General features: G+C 41.4%; 1 protein-coding gene across 1 annotated transcript in view; it reads left to right on the top strand.

Annotated features, from left to right (window-relative positions):
• FAM160A1 (family with sequence similarity 160 member A1) overlaps positions 1 to 12,493 on the top strand; it is a 244,720-nt gene that overhangs the window by 177,191 nt on the left and 55,036 nt on the right. The window contains exons 5-6 of the mRNA XM_030312922.1: positions 1,448 to 1,606; positions 3,628 to 3,714. Of these exons, the coding sequence (XP_030168782.1) occupies positions 1,448 to 1,606; positions 3,628 to 3,714 (246 nt within the window). The remainder of the gene's footprint in view (positions 1 to 1,447; positions 1,607 to 3,627; positions 3,715 to 12,493) is intronic.

Below are 12,493 nucleotides of genomic sequence, written 5' to 3'. Positions count from 1 at the left end.
GCGCTATTGTAATTGGCCTGTTCATCTCTTATTAGACGGTCAGATCAATGAATAGTTCACTCTTTCTTTTCTGGGGCTAACTCAGGATTGAACGTTTCCTTGAGTGTTCAATCTGATTTGAATTCCTTGTAAATTTAGCATTTACCCTGGAGCAGTGCCTTCTATAGATGACCTCGTTGCACCCGTTCTGGGCCACTCCTGCCCGTTCTTTGCATGGCTGCCAGATTGGGATCTCTAAGGTGCTGTTTAGCTGGCATCAGTTCCCAATTGGGAGGCCTCTTAATAGTTTTCCTTGGTCTTATACTCTGCAAGATAAAATCAATAGGTACCCACTGTAAATGTGTTTCTTTCCTACACTTCTATCTCTATTAAAGGCATCACCAGGGTGCCTGGGTGGCCCAGTCGGTTAAGCATCTGATTCTTGATTTCAGCTCAGGTCATGATCTCATAGTGTGAGAATGAGCCTTGCTTTGGGCTCCCCGATGGGCATGGAGCCTGCTTAAGTCTCTCTGTCTCTGTCTTTCTCTCTCTCTCTGCCCCTCCCCTGCTCACATTCTCTCTTTGAAAAAAAAAAAAAAAAAAAAAAAAGAGGATCGCTATTTTCTTAAAGACCAAGCTGGATAACCTGACAAATTTGAGGTCTCATTCACCCTCACTGACTGAGCCCAAATGCTGAAAGTTTCATGTTAGCACTGAGAGAGGATGTAAATAAACCCTGTGACCTTTGGATTACTACTGGATTGATAGAGGCCTACCTAGTGCACTCTCACAGCCACCTGACACATGATACTCAGCTCTATTTCCTCCTCTCTTCTCTTATTGCTGATGCTTCAGCTTAGACCCACCTTAGCTGATCATCATCACATCTAACTGGCCCATGACCTCCACTTCTTGCTATAATTTGTGGAGATCAGATTAAGGTGCTTTCTAAACTATAAACATGTGCGTATTGGTCATGACCTTTAATACGTCTGCACGAATCTTTCTCATAAGGCTACTCATGGTTCCTACCTGTGCGATCTTCTGTCCTGGATTGCCTTAGTCTTTCTCTGGATTTGAACTCAGTGTATTATACTGTAATGCATTGTATATGGATCCGCCTCTCTCCCAAACACCTTGCGGGCAGACTCATGTTTTCTTCATCTCCGCATGTGTCTCCCTCCACTCCCTGTACCCCCAGCTGAGCGTATGCCTGGCACATAAGAGATAAGCAGCCTGTATTAACTGTGCATGTGTCAGCCAAATCCCTCTGGTGCTGCTGTGTCCTCGGCTGGAGTTGAACTCTACACCTGTTGAGTCCTTCCTAGCTAGCTGATATTTTTGAATATTTGAATAGCCTCGGTGCTTAGAGTGTGGTCTTTGGACAAGTGGCATTAGCATCACCAGGCAGCTATGAGTTACAGGCTAAGAACTTTGGAAAAGAGCTTATTTTTATGTCTGAACACAGGTACTTGCAACCGGGCTCAGTGGTCTCTACTCTTCCCTGCCTACAAAGCTCGAAGAGAAAGGTGAGGAATGGCACTGCCTTCTGAAGGATGACTGGCTCCTACTCCCTGCTCTCGTTCAGTTCATGAACTCCCTGGAGTTTTGCAATGCCGTCATACAGGTGGGTACTGGAACACAGTAGAGGAGCCCTTTGTGCTGGTGCATTCAGGATACAAGCACTGCGGAAGATAGTTCAGCAGCATTCCTTTTTAAAATTTTAATGTTTATGGAATATTGCTGCTTTATTTTAAGCATACTGAATGTCCTTGAATGAACAAAAATGTTAGTTTATAGGTTTGGGGGAAGTTTTAATTGAGAAGAAAATAAGTAGGTTTTCTTTATCTTCCTTATAAAAAGTGTTAATTCTGTTTTGATTATCCACTTAACCATCAAAAATAAGTTCAATGCTTCACTCATTAAATAGATATTTTTAGGCTTCTAAGTACACCAAATTATACTACTCTTACTTCAAGGTCTTCTTGGGAGTATACAAAGGAAAACACTTTATTTTGCTTAATGGCGCATGCTACATAAAGAATATTGTTATCCCAATTGAATTTAGAAGAAGTTAAGCATCTTCTTAGCAACACAAATTAAATCTATGCTTTGAAATTGGTCTGCTTCGGGGAAAAAACAACCACTGAACTCTAGTATATTTGGCTCCTTGATTAGATTTTTACCTTCAGATTTCTTGTTACTGCTTTCAATAAAAATCAGATTTTATATATATTTAAGGATGTAGTGGTTTTTCATAAAAAATGTTTTCTTTCTATACAATACAAATATTACCTTCATATTGGATTTATTAAGAAATCAAGTTTTCCTTATGTTGATTATAAGGTGAAAAATGTTAGTTATAATCTGTTTATCTACCAAATAAAGAAATAGCTTCTGGAAGAAAATGAAAGTAAATTACTTTAGTTCCTATCTCATTTTTATTGCTAAGTCAAAGGAAGTTTTATTTATATATAAGATAAATGGATTACATCTTCAGGGTTTTTTTTTTTCCCCTTTAATATTACAGTCTATCAACATTTCTTGCAGAAGTGTGTGGAAATAAAAAAGATGAAACTATTAGTTCCTTCCCAAATGTACACACAGAGAGAGATTATCAGTAATTTAAAGATCTAGGTTTACTTCCCTAGAAATTGCTTTTCACTTTATTGTTTGATTTTATTATTATTATTTTTTTTTTAAGAAAGAGAAGTAAAAGCTAACAGGCATGGTTAAAGACAGAGAAATGATATATTTCATGCTATATTTTGAAATTGAGGCCATATAGTTTTAAGATTTTTTTGTTTGGAGGTATTACTGAAAAGATTACTCATAAAAGATATTAGTAAAGTGTTATCCATGCTAAATATATTTTAAAAATCAAACATAGGAAGAGTTGTACCTCTGGTAATGTTTTCAACTTTTGAACAGAATCTTATTTTTTATGAAAAGATTTTCTACATGCCTTCCCCTCAGTATAAATGTCAGAAAATCCATCATTAACATGAATTCTTTCTGCTAGCAAAATAAATGTATTGAATTGTCCACTCTAGTAGTTGTACTCTTTTTTTTAATTAGTCAGAAGTTGAGATGGGACATAGGTGAAGTTATGGGGCAAAAATATACTTTATAGTTTGTTAATTTTTATTTATGTGTCCTTATACATATTCAATCCACTATCTGTTTTCAAGTAGAAACTTGAAATTATCAGTTATTTCAGAAGTTTATTTATTTATTTTGAGAGAGAGAGTGTGAATGGGGTGGGGGGCCAGAGAGAGACGGAGAGAGAATCCCAAGCAGGCTCTGTGCTGTCAGTGCAGAGCCCAACGTATGACTTGATCCCATGAACCTTGAGATCATGATCTGAGCCAAAAATCAAGAGTCGGATGCTTAAGTGACCGAGCCACACAGGCACCCCTAAAGTTACCAATTTTTAAATTTGAAAGTCCAAGCTGTTTATACTGGAATAAACCATCTGAAAAAAATTACATAGTGGTTTGAAGTCTGAATTACTTTTTAACCATGGAATAAATGGCCAAAATATGAATTTCCTTTTTTAATGTAGGATGTTCACAGAAATGTGTGATTTTAAGAAGACCTAAAGATTAAACTCTTTGTCTTTTTCATGACTACCTGTTTCTCTCTTAGGTGGCTCACCCCTTGATTCGCAATCAGCTTGTTAATTATATTTACAATGGGTTCTTGGTACCGGTCTTGGCTCCTGCGCTCCATAAGGTCAGTGACTGGCTAATGTAATCTTGTCTGTTTATGGTACAACACCTTGAGGAAGGTGAACAGTGTAATTGACTTGATAGTGACCTTAGCTTCATTTTTCTTCTCATTCCATTCACATTCCTCAGCAATATCAAAGATAGGTCTTTTTTAAAATTTTTTTAATTTTTAATTTTTTAATTTTAATTTTTTTTTAGATATGAAATTTATTGTCAAATTGGTTTCCATACAACACCCAGTGCTCATCCCAACAGGTGCCCTCCTCAATACCCATCACCCACCCTCCCCTCCCTCCCACCCCCCATCAACCCTCAGTTTGTTCTCAGTTTTTAAGAGTCTCACTTAGCATAACACTCTCCAGTTCCACCCACAAAAGGCCTTTGCTACAAAAGGCCATATTTCATTCTTTCTCATTGCCACGTAGTACTCCATTGTGTATATAAACCACAATTTCCTTATCCATTCATCAGTTGATGGACATTTAGGCTCTTTCCATAATTTGGGTATTGTTGAAAATGCTGCTATAAACATTGGGGTACAAGTGCCCCTATGCATCAGTACTCCTGTATCCCTTGGGTAAATTCCTAGCAGTGCTATTGCTGGGTCATAGGGTAGGTCTATTTTTAATTTTTTGAGGAACCTCCACACTGTTTTCCAGAGCGGCTGCACCAGTTTGCATTCCCACCAACAGTGCAAGAGGGTTCCCATTTCTCCACATCCTCTCCAGCATCTATAGTCTCTTGATTTGTTCATTTTGGCCACTCTGACTGGCGTGAGGTGATATCTGAGTGTGGTTTTGATTTGTATTTCCCTGATGAGGAGCGACGTTGAGCATCATTTCGTGTGCCTGTTGGCCATCTGGATGTCTTCTTTAGGGAAGTGTCTATTCATGTTTTCTGCCCATTTCTTCACTGGGTTATTTGTTTCTCGGGTGTGGAGTGTGGTGAGCTCTTTATAGATTTTGGATACTAGCCCTTTGTCTGATGTGTCATTTGCAAATATCTTTTCCCATTCCGTTGGTTGCCTTTTGGTTTTGTTGACTGTTTCTTTTGCAGTGCAGAAGCTTTTTATCTTCATGAGGTCCCGATAGTCCAGTTTTGCTTTTAATTCCCTTGCCCTTGGGGATGTGTCAAGTAAGAAATTGCTGTGGCTGAGGTCAGAGAGGTTTTTTCCTGTTTTCTCCTCTAGGGTTTTGATGGTTTCCTGACTCACATTCAGGTCCTTTATCCATTTTGAGTTTATTTTTGTGAATGGTGTAAGAAAGTGGTCTAGTTTCATCCTTCTGCATGTTGCTGTCCAGTTCTCCCAGCACCATTTTTTCCATTGGATATTCTTTCCTGCTTTGTCAAAGATTAGTTGGCCGTACTTTTATGGGTCTAATTCTGGGGTTTCTATTCTATTCCATTGGTCTATGTGTCTGTTTTTGTGCCAAAGATAGGTCTTAACAATGGCAACAGTTTAAGTCTGATGGAATCCAGCTGGTGTCATAGAACCCAGCATTGTGAATGTTAAGTAAGATAGTCTATGTGAGGATTAGCAAATGACTCTGACTATTGCGTTTCCTTCAGTTCATGGGGAGTAGCTACTTGGAACTCTCTGTTAAGCTGTCCTCTGAGGCCAAGTCTGTTCTAGAGAGTGAAAGGTTTACTGTGGTGGGGAAAGGGGCAGTGGTAGCACAAGTGTCATAGATTCGTCATCTCCTTAATAGAACGTAATTTTTTTTTTAATTTTTTTTTCAACGTTTATTTATTTTTGGGACAGAGAGAGACAGAGTATGAACGGGCGAGGGGCAGAGAGAGAGGGGGACACAGAATCGGAAACAGGCTCCAGGCTCTGAGCCATCAGCCCAGAGCCCGACGCGGGGCTTGAACTCACGGACCGCGAGATCGTGACCTGGCTGAAGTCGGACGCTTAACCGACTGCGCCACCCAGGCGCCCTGAACGTAATTTTTTATTATAACAATTGTGTGACAGCAAAAATTAAAGCGAAGCAACTTAAGGTCCCAGCAAAGATTGGCTGTCCCATTAACACCACTCTGAATTCCTTATGATGCACTCATTTCATATAATAAATCAACTGGTATCTTTTCCATTGTGAGCTGTCCGGAGACACCCATGCACCTAGAATTCTAATTACAAGGAGTTTTTCTTCACTGAGTAAAGAGACACATAGAGTATTTAGTTCATAGAATCTTTGTGGAGTTACTAGAGTTGCCAGTGCATGTGGGGAGATAAGCAAGAAACAACTTATCACATGTGTTGATGGGATGCCCAGGTTTCTACTTCTGAAAGTACCATTTCCATGGGCTCTCATTTTACAGAATTGAAGAATACGTTATTATGGCAGCTTTGAAGCCATGGCAATGGGGTTTCTAGTTTAGAGCAACAGTTTTGATAGAAAATGTTCATCTTTTACCATTTAGTGCTGCACTATTTTGCAAAACAGTATTTTTGGTCTGACTGGGACTTTTGTGCTACTTCTAGGTTCAGGAGGTCATCTTGGATGTGGTTTAAACCTCAAAATATTGATATTTCCAGATGGTTTTAGTGGTTAATGGGCACAAAGGGACCAAGTGTTCAAAATGAAATCTGTCTTGGAAAACACAGGATATATCTTTGGAAAATACAAAGCTCATGTTTGTTTCCAGATTGTCTTTCTTTTAGTACCTTGCTGTCCTGGAGGTGGGGTGGATGTCTTGTATTGAAGGTCTCTAAGCCTCTACATGGAGACATTTTCCTCTATGAAGGAATACAATGCTGCTATTGAAATTCTTTGGCAGTAATTATACTCTCTCACACATTTAGACTTTCTTCCTCATTTATTCCCATGCTTTTCCTCATTGACCAGTTGATATAAAATAATTTCCCAAGTCATTATTATAATAGTGATAATTATCATGATTATTTGTTCAGGATATTTTACATTATTATAATTATCATACCTTAATGTTACAAATATTAATGATAACTCTTTGTCCATAATTGAGAATGAGATCCACCTCAGAGACTGTTACAGGGACCTCACTGGTCACTCTGTACTACTCCTTCATAGCACTTACCAGAAGTGGAATCAAATCATTAAATGTGCAACAGCTTGTTTAATGGCTGTCTTCACAGTGGTTTGCCTGCTTCTTGTGGGTAAGGTTCAGACCTGCTTTGTTCACTGGTGTATCTTCTATGCCAAGGACAGAGCCTTGGACTCGGGAGGTTGAATAAACAGTGCCCAAACGGAAGGATGTTTGTTAAGGTGCCATGCAAAGAGAATACTAATAGCACTTTATGTATATTAATTAATATTGCCCTCTATTATGCCTGTAATTAAAATATGAGGTTTTTTAAAATCAGGAAGTCAGAAATACATCCTTATTGTGATAAAAAACAATACCGTCACTACTGAATAAATAAAATGCAAAGTGAATGTTACTGTATTGGATGTGAATTTCCAACCCCTAACTAAAATTCCCTAACTTTTATCCATTACAGACAGTTTCTCCCAGGGCTATTTAGAGACCAGGGAGAATATTTCCTCCCTAATTAATTTTTCTTCTTGCTTTCCAATATTTTCTCCTTTGTGGTTTTTTATCATTTAGAATGAAAAGGTTTAGGAAGGAAGCAGGGCAAGGTGGGAGGGTAAACAATCTCTCCCCTGACTGTTGGCTGCCTCAGTGGTTGATGAGGTAAGGTGCCTCTCATGAGTGGCAGGACAGGAGCCCCCGAGGCAGGTGAGGAAGTCCAGAATGGGGTGTTTCTAGAGGAATTCCTGGGGGAACACTCACCTCCAATAGCCTGTGGCCTCTCCTTTGATATGGGAAAGGATAGCTGGAAGTCTCAGGTCTACTGTAGAGGCTCCAGTGTATGTTTTTTCATGTTTTGTGTCCCTTGCCCTAGGAGAGGAGCCTAATTTAGTATCCTAAATAAATTTCCATGGTGTACTATCTCAGCTCCCAAGTTATGCATAGTATTTTAGTTACTGTCCGTCCCATCCACGTAGGCAGTTTGCAGGGGTGAACTCATTCTCTCTCTCATAAATAATATAAATAAATTCATAGTTAAAAATATTCCTACATCACAATCAATTCTCATAAACTATTTCTATGGCATTTCCTAACCAGAGATGAAGTCATCACGAAGGACTGCGAGTAATGAGAGGTGGGGTGCTGCTGCTTGACAGGCGAAGGTCGCCTCTACCATCCCTCTCCCAAGTCAGTATGTGCACAATGTAAAGTTGCCTTTGCAAGTTGTTCCACTAGGTGCTTTCTCCATCCAACACTGTGGCCTGTTAGCGCAAAGGCATATTTGTGTTAGCGCAGAGGCATATTTGATTTTTTTCACAGGGCTGCATAGTTTTCTGTAGTGTGGATATACTCATCCATAATCCCTTATCCTCAAGTCAGAAATTCAAAAAGCTTGGAAAACCTTTTTTTTTTTTTTTTTAAATAATTCATGTGGCAGCACAACCTAACCTTTGCTGAACTCATTTTGTGGTAAACCCTCCCCTGAACTATCTTGAGACTATTTGTTTTTATTCCACTTGTGTTAACATGTGTATGTTCTGTGGAAGGAATACTAATATATTTGGTTATAAGGTGCTGCCTCAGATCCGCTGGGTTAGTCAAATATGGCAAATTTACTTTTCTTAAAAAACAATTTTTGTAATGTTTATTTATTTTTGAGAGAGAGAGACAGACAGACAGACAGACGGAGTGCAAGCGGGGAGGGACAGAGAGAGGGGAGACACAGAATATGAAGGAGGCTCCCAGCTCTGAGCTGTCAGCACAGAGCCTGATGCGGGGCTCGAACCCACGGACCGCGAGATCATGACCTGAGCCAAAGTCGGACGCCTAACCGACTGAGCCACCCAGGCACCCTGCAAATTTACTTTTCTAAACTATGAAAAGTTTGAGTTCCAATGTATGTATGGTCTCCAGGATTTTGAATAAGGGATTGGAAGCCTGTTTTGTACATTTAGGAAAGGATCAATTTTTGGAGATAGGTTTAAAATCATACTTTGTAAAAGTCATACTAGAGAAAATGATACCATGTTAATATGGATGATTTAGGAATTAGTTTGATCTAGACACTGTGTTGTACAAAACTGGTTATTTATGACTTTAGGCAGCCCTTAACCAGTAAGAGTAGTTCTCTTGTTTCTGTATATTTAATTTATTAAAACTAAATTTTCAAGGCTGAATATTCATTGGTGTGGTTGTATTAGTCTGTGTTCTCAGAGAAGCAGATGCCAAGACAGGATTAAACATGCAAGGATTTTATTAGGGGAAATGCTTGCGAGAGAGAAAATAGGCAGCAAGGTGGGGAAGGCTGGGAGTTGTCGGACCTCAGTGCAAATCTGACCCCAAGTGAAGTAGAGAGAGGGAGGTTGGCTGGGAGTGTCCTTCGGTGTTGTGCAGTCTGAGGAGGCCCATCAGAGGAGGCCTGTGTCTCCCAGGGACAGGTCTGCCTGGTGTCCCTGCTGCACTCAGTCACTATGGGGGCCGCCTGTGGGATATGTGGCGAGGACTTCTGAGTGTAGTAGCAGGGACCCTTGGTCTCTTTCACTCCTTGTAGATGGAAGTCTAAGAGGTGGGTTCCCATGTTTCCAAATGGTTGACTGATTTCCATGCTTTCCTGATTATAGATGTGAAAGCGATGGACCTATATACTTGCTTCCTTGTGTACAGAATATTCAGGAGTTCAAATGGTCTCCACTGGCAAGGGTTTGCTTTGGTCAGGATTCACTTGACGAAGGAGTGTACTATGTCAGTCACGATGAGTATGCTGCAGTCGCAAATGACGCTAACATCTCAGGGGCTGAAAAAACTAATACTTATTATTTGTTCACACTACTTGTCCATCTTGGGGTGTGGGGCGGGCAGTTTGCAGCTAGCGTTCCTCCATGTTCTTCTAACTCAGGGACCCAAGGTGGGGGTCCATCTGGAACTGATAGCTGGGCACATAATGTCAGAGGAAGAGAACACAGTAAATGGTCCACTGGCTCTTGAAGCTCTTATCTGGAAGTGACCCATGTCATTTCCATTCACATTTTGTTGTCTAAAGCAAAGCAAGTCACCAGGCCACATCTCAGAGGGAGGTGCAGTTCTACCATTTTCCTAGAAGAAGAGAAGTCTGCAGTGTGATTACAATATGACCCTAATGTCTGTCATATGTATTTTATCAGTCAGGGCCCAGAAGGAACAGATGGCACTCAAATTGGGCAGTGGGGGGACTGGTTACAAGAGTATGGTGTTTCAGTGATCTACTCCTATGTAGTAAATTCTCCCTAACTTAGTGACTTGAAGCAACCATGTATTAGTGTAAAGCACGACTCTTTGGTTCAGGAATTCAGGCTGGGCACAGTGGGGATGGCTCATCTCTCTCTGCTCTTTGATATCTGGGACCTCAGCTGGGATGAGTACGGTGGCTGGGGCCTGAATATCTTGGGGCTGATTGGAACGATGGGTTTCTTTCTCTTCATCCCCCTTCTCCCTCTCCCTCTTTCCCTCATCCCACACAGTTTCTTCACAGGGCTGGCTTGGGCTTTGTCTCAATATGGCAACTGCAGATAGATGGATTTCTTTTTGTTTGCTGGGGGCTCAAGAGACAGGAAGTAGAAGCTGTCAGTCTGGAAACTGAAACAGTGTTACTCCTGGCATATTTTATTATTATTCATAGAAGTCAGAGTCCACCCCTTTTAAAGGGGAAAGGACATAGACCCCACCTTTTGATACTAGGAATGTCAAAGAATTTGTGGGCAAGTTGACCATGGTTACCATCCCTAGGACTGAATGTGTTTGTAAAGTGTCAGAGAGAGCTGTGTGGAGAGGGCCACCTGAATAGAACCAGAAACTTCAGGTGTGGGTCACAGCCAATCTGAGGCAGTGCCTCAGAGAGGGAGGCAAGGGAAGAAATAGCCAATTTCATTCTCCTCCTTCCCTCTGGTCTCCTGCTGGACTCCCTTTGAGTGAACCCAAATGGAAACCAGATAGCAAGGGAACTGTGGAAAGAAAGTGGTCCATACAGGTCATCTGGGGCTCAGAGCATGGTGGAAAAGATGGAGAGCAGATATGGAGAGGCGAACAGAGGTGATTCAGCACATGTATTTACTAGTATCAGCACTTTAGAGTGTCGATTGTAGGAACAGACAACTGTAGAGTGTATTTGGATTTAGTGCTTAAGTAAAATGTGGTTTAAAAATTTCTAGAAACACAGAAGTCCACTTGTCATACTTTATAGTTACTGCCTGTTTCTATGTATTGATCCTTGTTCTCTGGAACCTGAAATCATAGTTAGACTTTAATGCGACAGGCAGATATGCTAATGATATACCAGATATGAATAAACAACGAAAAATTACCTAAAGCACAGGCAGAAGCAGGGTGTGCGCTGGAAGAGTACTAGACCGTGAATCAGAAAATCTGAATTCTAGCCCTGGCTCTCAAATTTACTGCTGTGTCACGTTGTGCAAAGTTTTTAGCCTCTCTGAGTCTGTTTCCTCAGCTGCACAATGGGAACAGCAAACTCCTCTTTCCTCCTTGCAGGGAATGGAGAGCAAACATGAGAGCATTCTGAGAATCATGTGCCGTTATGTGCAAAGGTGCTATCATAGTTATTCCAGGACAAATTCTGCCGTCTCCTATGCAGTCAGAGGATAATATTGTGTGTTCTAAGACCACTTAGTGATTGTGCACCGGAAGCAAAGGTCTGTACCAGACCCTATGGGGAAATGAAGTTGCCTGAAAACCTTCTTGTCTCCATGGGGTTTATAATCTGGGACCTAGGATCCTGACATGTTTACCACAAATGTGAAGCAAGATGGACTAACATAAGTGCTGTCCCAGAGAAGGAAGCCAGGCAGGTGGGGGAAGGTGTGGGGTGGACACAGAAGGTGGAGTAGTTAGGGAGAGAGTGACATGAGTGACCTGGGGCTGAACCTTGCAGGTGAGCAGGTGGGGAAGGACGTTCAGGAAGCGAGCTCCAGCGGGAGTCCGGGCTCGGGGCGGACCGGAGCGCTGTGGTGTACACAAGGGGACAGGGAGAATGAGGACTGGGCAAAGACCCTGGTCTGACTCCCAGGGCAGGTGAGCATTTGCATCCATAGTGAGCAGTTTCAGTGCAGAGGGAGCTGGGAGATTGGGCTCAGGACCCGTCTGGCGGTGACAAGATACGGCAGTAGGTGTGGTTGGCGTTTTGAGATGTGTGGGGGTGAACTGAAAGAAAACAGAAAGAAAGGGGACTCAGGAGAAAGGAAGGGCTGAAGAAAATAGGGATACAAGGAAGAAGGATCCTAAAGAGAAGATATTATCTCTCTTGCTACCCATAAAACCCTTTCAAACTACTGAAAGAGATGACTGCTTTTCTTTTTTATGTATGCCTGCCAGCTTTCCCCTTGCTGGATCATTAAATGCACTTAAACTTTTGTTTAAAATTATTGGGATTTGAAAAAATTGCTTTATTAACAAATCCAAGACTTCTGACTCCCTAGTAACCTCCTTTCCCCTTTGATGTCCACTCCGTGGACTCTCCTGGTTCTCCTGTAGTCTGTTGGCCGCACAGACTTAACTTTCCCCTTTCCTTCTCTAAATAATGGGCATGCATGGGGCTTGGTCTTCTGCTGATCAACCCCTACACCCGCAATGAACTACACAGATGGCCTGAAAATCCTCCACCGCCGGCTGGATATCTTTGCCTAAGCGACCTGCTGTGTTCCTCAAATTTAGAATATCAGAAGCCAAACTCGTAGCTTTCGCCCCAGTCCAGCTTAGCTCCTCCTCTGCACGTCGTTTAT

The sequence above is a fragment of the Lynx canadensis genome, chromosome B1 (assembly GCF_007474595.2).
Source record: "Lynx canadensis isolate LIC74 chromosome B1, mLynCan4.pri.v2, whole genome shotgun sequence".
Classification (NCBI taxonomy): Eukaryota; Metazoa; Chordata; class Mammalia; order Carnivora; family Felidae; genus Lynx; species Lynx canadensis.
This window is presented reverse-complemented; position numbering and strand designations above follow the sequence as displayed.